The 15,478-nt window shown below is 32.7% G+C and overlaps 2 protein-coding genes across 2 annotated transcripts; one reads left to right on the top strand and one right to left on the bottom strand.

Moving 5' to 3' along the window:
* The first annotated feature begins 2,968 nt into the window (after positions 1-2,968).
* Positions 2,969-5,467, top strand: LOC8284734 (bifunctional protein FolD 4, chloroplastic). The gene is made up of 5 exons (XM_002533765.4): positions 2,969-3,515; positions 3,873-4,198; positions 4,330-4,566; positions 4,675-4,842; positions 4,992-5,467. Exons 1-5 carry the CDS (start codon positions 3,317-3,319, stop codon positions 5,160-5,162), a joined length of 1,101 nt encoding a protein of 366 aa, XP_002533811.1. The 5' UTR covers positions 2,969-3,316; the 3' UTR covers positions 5,163-5,467.
* A 211-nt stretch (positions 5,468-5,678) lies between these two features.
* LOC8284726 (stress response protein NST1) lies at positions 5,679-10,090 on the bottom strand. The gene is made up of 7 exons (XM_002533766.4): positions 9,805-10,090; positions 9,013-9,420; positions 8,870-8,922; positions 8,188-8,225; positions 7,588-7,906; positions 6,926-7,221; positions 5,679-6,618 (listed from the first exon to the last, which is right to left on the bottom strand). The coding sequence occupies exons 1-7, from the start codon at positions 9,815-9,817 to the stop codon at positions 6,036-6,038; spliced, it is 1,710 nt and encodes a 569-aa protein (XP_002533812.2). The 5' UTR covers positions 9,818-10,090; the 3' UTR covers positions 5,679-6,035.
* Between the last annotated feature and the right edge of the window lie 5,388 nt (positions 10,091-15,478).

Below are 15,478 nucleotides of genomic sequence, written 5' to 3' on the forward strand. Positions count from 1 at the left end.
AATAATCAGTAATAATTTGTAATATAATATTATATACTAGATTTAATATAAATTTTTTAATCTTTTAATTTTAAAGTTTCCATATAATACTAAAGTTATATATATATATATATATATATATATATATATATATATATATATATATATATATATATATAGATATGTGCTTATTACCTCACTTTAACTTAATTATTTAATTTCAGGTGTTAATAGCCAAAAAGAGAGCATATGAACTAAATATATATAAATGGGTTTAAAATAAAATTGTTGCTGCGCAATTTAGAATTAAAGAGACGTAGACTACTAATTTCACAGGCTTAGCCGAATTTATCAAAATCCAAGGAAAAATTAATTAAATTTTTTATGTAATTATGGATAATAATTATTATTTACTTAAGTTATGATAGTTAAAAATTATAGGAGATAACTATTAGAAGTTTTGTACTTGAAGGAGGACTCTAGCGAAAAGAGTTTTTACAAGTAGTGGAGTTCAATAAGTTCGCATCTATCCATTATTTCTCTCTCTGTAATTCTCTGCAATTCTCTACAGTTTATCTTTTATAAATATTTTAGTACTGTTCTTTTAAGATCTAAGGAACTTTTCAAGAAGTGGAGAGTGAGAACTGATCATCTTCTTACTTGAAGGATTCTTGATTTAAAGAGAGCTTTTACTTTTTTTTTTTTTATGTATTTCTATTTAATTACAACGACCATTAGATTAAATATGTTAGGTTAAGTCTTTATAAGTATTTAATTTAGTCTTTTTACTATGTATGAATATTGTTATTTATTTATTTGATGAATGATTCTTTTGTCTTTATATCTTACTAGTTTTAATTGTTGTTGTTAGTTGACCATCATATCAATTTAATAATAATATTTATTATGAAAATTTTTAGGTCGAATGTAATTGGAACACTATTTTTACTTCAATCTATGTAGGTATAAAAAACTTTAGTTGCATCGTTATTTTGAGTGCCTAATGGAAAATACACAACACCATCTTATTCATTAAATCTAAACTTAAAATAAACAAGAAAATTACTTAGTAAATGATTAAACTAAATACTAATTTTAGCATATAATCTTAATACATTATAATCATTACATATATATTTTATAATTTATTATAATTGTTTTATATTTCATCTTTTCAAAAAATTAACTTATAGTGTTTAAATTTATTTTTAGTATTTTTATGTGATAGTTAATGTTTATAATAACTACTCCACAGTTTTTTGTTAAATCAACCTCGTGGTGAACTTATCCTTACTATAGGAATGATTCATACATTTTTGAATACATAATGATATACATCATACAACACATGGATAAACGACTAGTATATATTAATTTATTAGACTTAAATTTCTTTTAACACGTGTGCTTAATTTTTGACACATAGAATTTTTATTTTGACATGTGTACTATTTTTGACACATAAAATGCAAGTTTATGTGTAATTTTGTGGTTTCTTCTATTAGTTATTGATTAATAAGTTACATTCCTAATTAAATACTAATTCTAATGCTGAGAAATAATATATTACTAATAAATTAATTTTTTAATTAAATAATGATTAATTTTCTAATTAGATAATAATTATTTTAAAAGATAGCATATTAATTATATTTTAATATTATATTAACTAACAAATTAGTTTTCTAACTAGATAATAATTATAATTATAGAAAATAATATTTTTAAATATTATGTTTACTAATAAATTAATTTTTAATTATAAAATAATTCTTAATTTTAAAAAAATAGTGATATCAATAATATTGATAGTATTAATTTATATAATATTAGAGTTAATAAATAAATACTTTAAAAATAATTTATTAATAGTACTAATTTAAAAATAATATTAATAAATAAATATTTTATTAATGTAATAATATAAATAAAATTTTAAAAAATAAAACACATTTAAAAATAGTTAGTTTGCTATTATTTTTAAAATTATTATAAATTAATATTAAATATCAAACAACTGATTAAATTATATTTTTAAATTTAATTTTATAATCAAAATAATAATAATGGTCATACAACACATGGATAGACGACTTTGACCTCTAATTTGTTTTGCAATGCGTGGTTAATGTTAGACATATAAAATTTTTATTTTAAGATGTGTACTACTTTTAACATACGAGATTTAAACTTATGTATAATTTTATAATTTTTTCTATTAATTTATTAATTAATAAACTATATTCTTAATTAAATACTGACTCTAATCATCAAAGATAGAATATTAATTATATTTTAATATAATATTATTTAATAAATAATTTTCTAATCGGATAATGATATTAAATCTGTCATAAAAGATAGCATATTAATTATATTTTAATATTATATTAACTGATAAATTAATTTTATAGTTAGATAATAATTTTAATATTAAAAATAATATTTTTTAATATTATATTTCATTATAAATTAAATTTTTAATTCTAAAAAATCATAATATTAATTATACTGATATGTTATTTATGATAAAATTAATTAATAAGTAATTTTTATATTATTGTATTAATAAGATTTTAAAATTTTAGAAATATTTAAAAATAGTTAGTTTGTTAATATTTTTTAAAATTTTATAGCAATTTTAAATATTAAATTTTTTATTAGATTGTATCTGGAAATTTGATTTTATAATCAAAATAATAATAACGACCACTTAACGCATGAATAAATGGCTAGTTTTTATATAATTTTTAAAAAATATATTTTTATATATTTATAATATATATTCTTGTAACTTGTGAAATTTCTACCGTTTAATTAAAAGATTGATAAATCAAATTTTTTTTCTCTATATGCAACATTTTTTTGATTAATAAAAATTGTCATTAAAAATCCGACTTTTACAATTAGCTTTTTTTTGGAAAAGAATTTTACAATTGCCTAAATCAATAGTTAACCGAATATTTAGTTGTAGTGTTGGTTTAACAAATAAAAACTAAAATGGAAAGGTTATATATGATCCGGTTAACTGAACAGTACTTTTAATTTTGGTATTGGAACCCTATTCCTCTATTAATTTATTTAATTTCTAATAAAAATGGAACCAAAAAAGAATTGAAGAAAAAGGAAGAAGTGTCTGACCGAAAAGAGAGCGCCGAATTTGTTTGATATGCAGCTAAGCTGAAGCTACTAAAATACATAGCCCCGAATTTGGAGTTTGGCAGACGAGAAGCACAATTGCGAATTCAACACTCAAAGTTCTAAAAAATTTCAAACTAATTTGACTCTGGCAATAAAGAGATTTCCTTTCTATTCTTTCTCTCTTTATCTAAACAAAATGGCTTCTGTAACCTTCACTGACTGCTCCTCCTCCGCCACACCTCGGCTTCGTCTCTTTAACCGCACCGCCACTTTCCACCGTAATGGTAGCATCACCTTTGCCCGCCGTTTAGCGGGCCCCCTCTCAGTTCGGACTATCTGTTTTGGAACCGTCAGTATTGGGTCTTCTTCAACTGCTTCATCGCCAGTCATTAATGGTATATGCAATACCCATTGTCCGTTATTAATATCCCTGAAGAAAAGCTGCCTTTTCTATATCAGCATGGCAAAGTTCGAATCTTTTTAACGTTTCATGACTTTCACTGGTTTGGTTTGTGAATCTTCTCTCTAAGGCAGTTTATCAAACATGTGAAAGTCTATGTTAATAGTTATTTCTCCGACATCTATATCGCCTTTCATCAATGACTAATTTCCCAGCAAAAGAATTTTTCTGTTTTGTGTCAGCATAGTAAAGTTTGAATCCTTTTAACCTTTCATGGCTATTAGTGGTTTGGTTTGTGCTTCATTTTTTTTGAGGCATTTTTATCGAACATGTTTGAGTTTTGCTTTTGCAGCGTCAATGGCTAGCGAGACGGGTGCTAAGGTGATCGACGGAAAGTTGGTGGCTATGAAAATTAGGGAGGAGATAACTGTTGAAGTGTCAAGGATGAAGGATGAAATTGGTGTTGTTCCTGGTTTGGCTGTCATTCTTGTTGGGGATAGGAAGGATTCTGCTACTTATGTAAGGAACAAGAAAAAAGCTTGTGACTCTGTTGGGATTAATTCCTTTGAGGCGAACCTTCCTGAAGATTCAACAGAACAAGAAGTGCTCAAGTTTATTTCAGGTTTTAATAGTGATCCTTCAGTTCATGGCATCCTTGTGCAGTTGCCTTTACCTTCTGTATGCTTCTGAATCTCTTCTTGTTATTCTTTCTTGATGTTATAGTGATTAACCTCATTAGAATGAAAATCACAAGATTGATATGTGTGTCTCCAGCTTGATCTTAGTTGTCTGTAATCTCTTTGTAACAGCATATGAATGACCAGAACATCTTGAATGCGGTTAGTATTGAGAAAGATGTCGATGGTTTTCACCCACTGAATATTGGCCGTCTGGCCATGCGAGGAAGAGAACCTCTTTTTGTTCCATGTACACCTAAAGGGTGCATTGAATTGTTGCATAGATATGGGGTTGAAATTAAAGGGAAGAGAGCAGTTGTGATTGGTCGTAGCAACATTGTTGGGATGCCAGCTGCTTTGATGCTTCAAGTAATTCAATTTTCTGTTTTTGAACCTAGCCATTTTTGCCCTGTTAGTTATATGGTGAGATATTTTCCTGTCATTCTCTAACCTCAAATATTGTTTCTCCATTGGTAGAGGGAAGATGCTACTGTAAGTATCGTCCATTCTAGAACAAAGAACCCTGAGGAGATCACCAGACAAGCAGATATCATAATATCTGCTGTAGGACAACCAAATATGGTGAGGGGAAATTGGATTAAACCTGGTGCTGTTGTAATTGATGTTGGAATTAATCCTGTGGAGGTGATCAAATTTGTCCTTTTCTCTTTGGTTTAAAGTTACACTAGCCTTCTGGGTGGCCTGTATCATAATACTATTGGTTCTGCAAAGTTGTTACCTGTTGCTTCAATCATACTGACCTTTTTTTTCGTGTGTCTATGCATTTACTAAAGGATGCAAAAAGCCCTCGAGGTTACAGGTTGGTTGGAGATGTTTGCTATGAGGAGGCCTGCAAAGTTGCTTCAGCTGTCACTCCAGTTCCTGGTGGAGTTGGTCCAATGACCATAGCAATGCTTCTTTCTAATACACTCACCTCAGCAAAGAGGGTGCACAACTTCCAGTAACTAGTCAAATTCTTAAAGTACTGTTGCCATCAGGGAAGATAGGACTTCCTACCTATATTATAATAGTTGCTTGAGCTTCCATCTTTTTAATAGGGAGTCTCCCTCCATGGGCTGCCCTTTTAAATGAAAGGTTAATCTTAGGGGACAGTTTTTAGGCAAGAAATTGTACACAGTGAGTGGTGGCAGTCTGTGTTACTACTGCTAAATGTATTTGAAGTTTGTAGGTTCAAGTAATTGATTTGGGCACATCAAAAATCTCATTTCAAGCCATAATCAAGAGCAGACAGGATCTTTTTATTTTTCAATGTTTTTTGTACGATAATAATGCATTTTACATGTTAATACTTTCTAAGTTTCCACTAATCTTTGTAAAGCATATTCCTATGGTTCCCAACTGCTAACAGGGATTGCTCATGTTGCTAGTAACATCTTTCTTGGTGAGGGTTTTGGGACTGCAAGCCTAAATGAAACCGTCAAAAATATGTCGCCCTCTTACAAACATCAAAACAGAGCATGTGAGTAAATGTACTTCGGCCAGCCTCTTATCTATAAACTACACAATCTAGTTACAGTATAGAAGCCAATGTTTATAACTAAACTAACAAATTTCATAGAGAGAAACAGATACAATGGCTTATATCATTAGTGTTCAAGTATGCAGTATTAACCAAAATTTCTTTTAATCAGCTATAAATATTACATACAACCAAATATGGTGAGATGCAAAGTGACAAGCTGAAATAGCCAGCTTTCTGTTGGGCAGGCTTCCTGAGTTCTTAGATGAAAAAGAACCATGACGATGAGCAAAAAGCTTATGCCATCTGCCACTATGATGAAACTTGGACAAAGTTTGAGGATTTCAATGAGTTCACACTAATCTTCGTCTGTCACTTCGACAAGCCTTCCACAAACCCATTTCTTAGCGCTAGTGATAGGTTTAGAAGGCAACTCCTCTTTCAGATGCTGAACCTTGGATCCATTTGGTAAGGGACTCTTTTCAGATTTATGACTTCCATTTGGTTTTGGTGAACTTGAATGCTCTATTATACTCTCCAAATTTATTGAAGGAAAATTAAACCCATTGGATCTTGTAGAGAGAAGTTCATATTCACCATTCAGTATATCATGAAGGGATAAGTTAGTGAAGTTGAGGTCCTTATCTTCACTGGATGCTACGATTTTGGTTCCATTAACTTCTTTCAACTCTGCTTGACTAGAATTTCCATTGTTCACATCTGCTTCCTCATCAATCAGCCCAGCCAGTTCAATTGGGGAAAGAGAAGGATCAATGTCATCCTTACTAGATGTCATATACTCAGCATCTACGGATTCAATCGAAAGAATTGCTTCAGCTATTAGCTTTCTAGCTTCTATGAGGGAGGCTTGAGCAATAGGGCTCGTTGTTGCAGCAACCTCAAGGGCCTTAGCAGCTTTCTGAGCTTCAGCAATTAATAACCTGCAGTATGCCAGCTAACATGAGCATAGCGTATCCCACGACTAAGCAGCCTAATAAGGGGGCAGGATTTTACGTTACAACAGAAACAGTGATCATTATGAAATGCAGGCCACATGAGTTCTTCTAGCATATTCAATCTCTAAAATTACTGGTCAAATTAGCTCAACCTTCATAAGGGAATTGCATTAGACACATGCCAAAAAAAGGCATCGGATGGGCCAAGAGTTCTTCATAACTTCATTGTACAGGCTGGTCAAGTTCATTTTTACGTGTATATTCTAAGTCATTTATCTCCTTGTGTACTAACCTTGCTCGTTCTATGGCTTCAGTTTTCTTGGTTCCTGCGGCAGCTCTTTGTTCCCTTATTTTCTTTATCATCTCTAACTTTGACCTTGCCAGAGGATCCTTGTACACTGGTGTCTTGCTTCTTCGCAACCTTGGTCGCCGCATTGGGCCTGCGGTGTCACTTTTAGACAAATTCTCTGTATCACTTTTTTTCATTGCTGGGTCCTGTTTCTTTGGTTGTGTCCTTCGCCTTGGCTTAATTCCAACTGGTGTCCCATGATATTTAGATAGCGCGGAGCAAACTCGTTCTCGGTATTCCTAGTGTAACCACAAACAACAAATTAAAAGGAAAAACAGGCATCTAAAAGTGTCCAACTGCAGAGCAGCAGAGCTGAATCAGTCCTACCTTATATTACCACGAGGCATAACAAATGAACTTAACTCAACTCAAATTGCAACATAATTAACAGAAAAGGATGCAGGTGGTAATAATGAGATTCATGAAAAGATATTTAGGATCACATATGCCATGTTCCTTGGCCAAGTAACATCCTTCTCTTTCTCCCTGCTCGTGATGGAACTTTCATCCATCTCACTGTTTCTTTCATCCCTCAAAATCAACAGACTGGGTTTATGATCATCAATGCAGATAACATAAAGCAAGATAAATCAATAAGCACTCACAGGATCAGCCCACTTAGCAGCAATGGCTTCTGCAATTTTTCTTCTTTGCTCAGGGGATTTCGGGGCTCTCTTGCTCCCTTTTGGCCTAGGCATTGTTTTCCTTTGTTCAATGCTCTCCACCCATTCAACTTCAAGTTTTTCAGTTAATATCTTGTAAGAGTCCCACTGCATCTCTTCTTCACCAGCATAGCCCCTTCTTGAAGCTTCTGCAATCAAGTTCTGCCACTCAAACAAACAAGTTTCCTGCACATTCTTCTTCTCGCGGCGCTTTTTCCATCGCATTCGCACACCAACCCCAATTTTTGTCCTCGTCTCTTTACTGTAAGATAATTATAAATAGTGCATATAATTATGTTATTTGGTCTAAGGTAAAAGCAGAAGTCAAAATTTTAGAAAGTGAGAGCTTCTACCACAATTATAAACCAACCAAGTAAAAGACAACAGAGGAGATTTTATCAAGATGTTCTGAATGAGAAAGACTAGTAGTTCCACCGAAAAAGAAAGGAAAATAATCCTAAAGTAAGGAAAATTGAAATGTCCAAATTGTTTGAGAGAAGATGCTTAGTAAGGTAGAGTTGAAAGGAAAGGTGCAGCACCCACCTCTGAGCATGTCCAAGGTTGGCCAACTTCATTCTGATCTGCAAAGCCAAATTTTGTAACGAAAAATGAATAAATTTTCATTTTGATGCTAATCATAAAATATGCAAAATAAAATCAAAAAATATTTTTTATATTTCTTTGATTTTCATCTTATCATATGCATTATCTGTAAAGCACCGAGCACAACAATTAACTAGCTTAGAACTTCATTCAAAACATGAGTGGTACGATGCATCTTGGTAACTCAGTGCGGCCAAGTATCAACCCAAATTAGGAGCCAAAATGAATAAATTTCTCTATGCAGCTTCTCCTATCCTTTGTTAACCATTGCCCAAAATGTTGGATACCAAGCTAATCTCAGCCATTGATCAATGCAATGATCCTCTAGATGACTCCATTAGTTTCATGTAAGAGCATAGCGCACAAATGCTGACCAATTCATAGTTGAGGAGCTAAGGAGTTCTATTCTCTGAAGAATCAATCATAATATAGATGACGACCACTATGACCAGTATTAAGATGTTAACCAACAGAATACTCCAGAATCTCCACATTATTTTGTTTATTTAAGCTTGTATAATTTCAAAGGAAATTAGCAATGAAAATATAGTATCTTTTCTTTCAGATATATCAACTCATACCAAGGATTATACAAAATTAAATTACTCTTATATTACATTACCTTAGGATTCTGCATTGCAAGCCTTGTTCTTTCTCTAATCCGTTGAATGGTTTCTGCACATGGATCAAGGTTGTAAGTAACCACAAAAAAATGTTGAAAGCAAACAGATAAAGGCAAACCATGCTAAACAGTTAAGCACTTACCAGGACTGTGCTTCCTGCCTTTGTTCCATGGCGTGTTTCCTTTATTTGCTTTAGAGATCCTCATGCGCCTCAACTTCTCATTTTCATCCAATTCCAACGAGTCTGCATCCGAAGAGTCAGCCTGAACTGCTGGGGCATTTGAATTATCATCAAGCAGCACACTCTCTTTACTCTTCTCTTCCTCCTTGTGTAAAGCCTTGGGTTCAAGAGTAGCAACTGCCTTAATCTGAAGTTTACTCCTTTCACAAGTATTTAAGGTTTTAGGGAAGTGAAAAGATTTCCACCGGGCCAGCGGTCTCTTCTCATCCCCAAATATAAATGGACTTGGCAAAACCTTACAAGGAATAAGGGGTTGAGCCCTTAATGGACTCAGATGATTCTGCAAAGAAGCCTGAGCAGTAGCAATATCTACAAAGTAATATATCAAACACCCCCATGAGACATCTATCACTTTATCAGTAATAGCAAGTGTACTGAGAGCAAATAAAATAAGATTCATCAATGACACTTCAAACAAGGAGCTAAAAGCTATACGGAATCATGTTAAAGTCAAAGCATATGTAGTTTCTTATATTTTTAGTTGCACAGCCATGAATTAAGCAAGAATCTTGCTTGCAAAGCTATAAGCTTTTAGTACGGAAAATAAACGAAAAGGAAAGAGGCGCAACAGAGAAAAATTCATACTTTCTTTAGCAAACAAAAATAGATACGAATTCATCAAAGAGTCGATAAAAGAAACATAAAAATTAAGGAACCCAAGAAAGAAAGAACTAAAGGGAATGAAGAAAGCACCTAATACAGGCATTGATAAGAGGTCATTCAGTCCAAAATCCAGAAGAAAAATCTCAGATATTAGCCAGGCATTTCAATGTAGATTCCTTTATCCTTTCCTTCCTACGCAAACAAGACAATGCAAAGATGTTTTCTTTGTAAAATAGGAGGAGAATCTTTGTATGGAAGCTCCAAAACAGTAAGCAAAGGTAAGATACAGAATCTTGAAAAGAGACAAGCAAAGGGAAGACAGAGCCACACACATACAGCAGCAGAGAGTGAATGTCTATTAGTTGCAGAAGTTAAGATAACGAATTGGTAAACATAACGTCTGATATTATTCGTTCTTGTGGCCCATAACCCATTTAATCTCTCCATCTATCTTCTTGATATTTTCTTTAGCTGATGGGCTAGACTCAGTTTCTGCATTCATGGCCAATTAAAGCCCAGTAACTTTCTTAGATTTAGAACATTGTTTGTTTGTAACCATAATTTGATTGGGAAATTACAATTTATACTTTTTTTTTCTTTAAGTCCTAATCACATTAAAAATTTAAATATTTATCTCTCTTCAAATATAGTTTATTTTAAATTTTATTTAAATAATTTATTATAATTATAGCCAAATTAAAATATCAGTTAAAATCGGATGATATCTTCTTAACCCTTTGTTTACTTTATTAATATTGTTTGCCTCTTAGAAAAATGTATAAAATCATTATGAAAGTGAAGAAAGAAATTACTTGACCGTTTATTCTTCTCTTAATTCATGATCTTTACTTGTTATTTATTTTTTTTGTTCATCTATAATATGACTTTGGTAACTCGTGTGTCATGTCTAAATACATGCAACAATGACGTGTAAGTTGTCGACAATGAATAATGACATATGTCATTTTTCACATCACCTTATTTTAACTAAAATTTTAATTTAGCTACAATTGCAATCAATTAGGTAAATCAGGTAATTTAAATAAAAATTAAAATAATAGATTTAGGGATAGCGACGAGTAGGGTATCTGTCCGTTTAATGTTATCCGAACCCGAAACCATTTAAACTACAATTACTCAAATCTGTTTAAGAAGTTACACTTGTTATAATATCCGAGATTTTTATTTTAATAATAATGATATTAGTAATAGTTAATAAATAAGTTTTTATTTAAATTTATTTTACTTTATTTTTATTTGATCTAATTGGGATGATTTAAATAGAATTTTGATGCTAGACAAATAAGAGAGTTATTTTCTATATCCAATTAGTTTGATTTTTCTTAAGAAATTAATTAAGTAAATTATTTGAGAAATAAATTATATTTTTGGTCATTCAATTTTTTCTCCAAAATGAATATATAAATTAATTTCTATATTGAAAGTTATGAAAGAATTAGCAAAGGATATTTTATAAAAGAATTATTGGGGAAATGGTATTTTAATTAGCTAATGGTATTAATTTTAATTGGAAAATATTTAGCAAATTGATTGATTAAATTAATCGTGTTAGGATTAAATTAGAAATTTATTTTAGAATAAGGATTAAAAATATAATTTTATTACTATGGGATTTTAATGAAAATTTGTATGTTTGGTATTTTTGTAATTAAATATGTCGGCAAGGGATTTTTAGTAATTTTACATTTAAAAGCAAGGGTAAATAAGTAATTATATATTTTCAACAATTCTGTTTTGGCCTAAATTAAATAGTTAGGAGCTTAAATGAAAAGCTAAAGAAAAGTTTAAGGGTTAATCAGAAATTTTGCTGGACGAAATTGTTAGTAATTAAAGAAGTTGAGGGACTAAATGGTAAAGAAGAAAAGTTGAGGACCAAATGTCGATAATGAATGAAAGAAAAGAAAAAAAGAAAAGAAGAAAAGAAGGAAGAAGAAGAAGATGTTAGGAAAGGGGAGCTCAGGTCAACTTCCATAGCAAACGGGGATTTGCGTCCGTCTGGGACACAGCGGAGCGGGCTAGAGGTGCAGCGGAGGCTGGCGAGCTCGGTGGAGGAGTCGGCAGCAACTCCGGCATAGTCAGGTGGCAGCAAATAGGCGGAAGGGGGCAACAGCTTCTTGCCGTTGTTGAGGTCGTCTCCGACAACTATTTTGGGTGGTTCTGATCTCAAAATGACCAGCAACCAGTGAGCTTTCTTCTTTGCCCATCATCTCCCCTTGAGGCTGCCCGAATTGCAAGAACCGGCGAGGTGAAAAGAGTAGGGGGCAGCTAGAATTTTGAGCTTTTCAGGCGAGATCCGACGATGGATGGATGATCAGAGGGTATATCCAGACTCTCCTCAGCTCAATCTTTCCAATAGCACCGGTTTTGTGGCGATCGGACTTTGTTTGGAAATCGACGGCCGAGATCGTCCATAAATCTCTTCGAATGATCGAGGCTCGGATCGGAAGATCGGAAGCTGGGATTGTTATCAACGCATTGTTTCGAGTTCGTTGGTGCGTTCGGATCGTCGATCGGACTCCGACGGCTGGAGGCGAGTCAGCCGAGCGATCAAGTGTCTCGGTAATTCTGTGGCCCGTTGATTTTAGAATTCATTGGTAAAATTTATGTGTTTATTGAATTGTGTTGAGCATTAGAAAAATATTGTGAGTTAAAATAATTAATTGTTGGACTGTCTGCCATTAGTCGTGATTTGTGATGTGTGGCGGAGTCGGAAAAAATAATAAAGTCTTAGTGACTCGACTCCCGTTAAAAATAAATTTTTAAAAATTTGAAGTGTTTTCTGGCAAGTCCTGGACCCGTTATACGGGGAGTAAATATTCGTAATTTAGGAGAGGTTCTGCCGAATTTTCGGTAGGATTCTTCCGAGTTGAGATTCTTAGACAGTCAGTCGTAAGAGTCTAGACCTAGGGTTAATTGTCAAATGTTTCAATGTTATTGATTAAATTATTTTCTGTCATTAGATAATTCGTCAGTTCGGCTCGCTCCACCTAAGACATCGGAGTAGAGCTAGGAGGTCGTCAGATCTGTGAGTTAAAGTCATATATCTGTTCACCTGTCATGCTAAGAATTTTACGTGATAGTTCTGATTAAATAATTTAATATTTTAATTATTTATTTAATCACTATTTATATATTTTTCATTTACTGCATTATGGTTTGTGTTTTCGTGTTGACTCGGGATGGGACCACTGTAGAACATATGCTATTTGATGAGTCGCACTGTTATGAATCAGAGACGGGAAATAAAGGGGTAAAGGTTTGTAAATTGTTAAAAGGTAAATTTAGAACTTGCCCTGGTCGAGCTTTGCTCTCTGGGCTGAGTAGAGTGAGTTGCCGGAGTAAAGATCCCTAGTCGAGCATTGCTTTCTGGGTGCCGGCTTATTTGGATACCTAAGTGACCAGACTGGAGTTAAGGACCCTGGTCGAGCTTCGCTCTCTGGGCGCCAGTCTCATTGGAGTAAGAGAGCCGAAAGGCTAAGACTGATAGTGATAATTAAGTGACCGGACTGGAGTTAAGGACCCTGATCGAGCTTCGCTCTCTAGGCGCCAGTTCTGTTGGAATGAGAGAGTCGAGATGTTAGTATTGAGATTAGGGTTCTACTGAAGTACTCCGTCCCGTAGTATGTGAAAGTTATATTTTTATTTAAGCATGACATGACACATATATTTATGCATGACTTAATGTTTATTTCAAATTAAATAAATGTATTATGGAAGTGTTTGTAATTGTTTTTGGATATATGATTTTAACTCACTCTCGAGATTGACAGTCTCAATTTCACTGTTTTTCAGGTGATTATTAGTCTTCCCACAATTCTTATCTATCAACTCGACTCCTTCATCATCGGGTTGATGTAATTGATTTTGGTATGCTTGACTTGTAAAATTTTAGATTCTCCGCAGTAGAAATTTTAGACTTATCAGTTGTAATTTTATGTAAATTGGGGTCTTGCCTAATTATGTAGGCAGGCCGAATTAATTATGTTAGATTTGATGGTTAAGGTTAATTGTGAACCATATTTTGGATTGCGTCCGAATTTCAATTTGATTGAGTTAATGAATGGTTAGGCTTACTATGGGATTTGGTGACCTTAAACCTATCCATTCCTTAGTGCCGGTCACAGGCTCACTGATCGGGTCGTGACACTTGTTACCCAAACCTGTCCCAAATCCTAATAGGATTAAGGTAAACTACCCGAATCCTATTAAAATTCGTTTAGATTAAATGACTATTAAATAAATTTTATGTGTATTTAAATGGATAACGGGTACCCTGCCCGTTAAAACCTATTTATATGGATATTCGGATAATTAAATGAGTACCCGTTTACCGAATCTGTTTACAATAATTTAAATTAATAAAAATAAATAAAAATTACAAAATATAAACTAATCAAATCTAAATATTCAACATTAAATGTTCAATATATTAATACAAACCAAAACCAAGCATAAATTCTATAAAATTTAAAACAAAGTTGTAAATAATAAAACTAAATAAAATACAATATTTGTTATAATTTGTATACTTAACATTTGGCAAACATCAGTATACTTAACATTCAATTTTAATAAAGGTTATACGTTAATCACTTTTATATATATATATATATATATATATATATATATATATATATATATATATATATATATATATATATATATATATATATATCTTTTTACAAAAAAAATGGCTTAATGGTAGAATGACAATGTGTTTTATAAAAGGTCTAAGGTTCAATACATACGGAGAAAAAATGATAATTTTTTTTTTAACGAGTCTAATAGGGTAAGATACCGGCGGGTACCCTATACGAAACCTATTTAAATAAACAAGTAGTGGATAGTGGTTTTAGATACCCTGTATCCGTATCTGTCTACATAAATGGATTCGGGTATCGGGTATTCGCGCGATTGAATCCAAACCCAAACCCGACACGGATAGTAAATTTAAATTCCAAACCTGTTTATCACTACCCAAATATATTTTAATATGATTCGGTCGAATCGGGTATCTGAAAATATCCGCTCGACTGCCATTCTTAAATAAATTAAATTTGTAATTGGATATAAATATTTAGATTTTTAATGTGACCAGGCCTTTCTTAAATTATATCATTTATACTGTAGTTTTTTTTTCTTTATACAGTATATTTATACCGTATTTATCTTTTTTCTTTCACTTTTATGTTTTTTTTTCTTGATTCTTATTATCTCATTCTCCTCACCTTCTTTAACCTCCCTTCTCTTCCATCGTATCACCACCGTTGTTGTCATGCCTAATCGTTTCTCGCTAGTCAGCCGACCACTATCAGTTTCAATGGTCAGCCGTCCTAAAAAGGGTGCAGCTCTTGTTGCTGCTCCTGGTGTTGGTGGTGTTGTCGGTATCGGTGGTGATGTGTGGTTCCCCGGAAAAGCTAGTGGGTCGGACACCTAAAGTTGTTTGGTGTTGTTGTTAATCCTTAGAAAAGGCGGGAGGCCTAAGAAAAATACAAATGTTTCATGGGCAGTAGCTCAAGCATTGCAACTGCAATCGGAAGCATACGGAGATCTTAAGATGAAGTTTGGACTTTTTAAAATCAAAAGTAAGGCCTAAGTTAACCAATGAAACACCAACCAGTGTAGCAGCTGCATCCAAGAGTTAGAAGGGCTTGCATCAATGGGCATTAATGCAACATTAAGAGAGGAAGCTCAACCACCACAACCTAAATCGCAACCACCATTTATCCAGAATTAGGAAAAA

Source organism: Ricinus communis, chromosome 8 (assembly GCF_019578655.1).
Source record: "Ricinus communis isolate WT05 ecotype wild-type chromosome 8, ASM1957865v1, whole genome shotgun sequence".
Taxonomy (NCBI): Eukaryota; Viridiplantae; Streptophyta; class Magnoliopsida; order Malpighiales; family Euphorbiaceae; genus Ricinus; species Ricinus communis.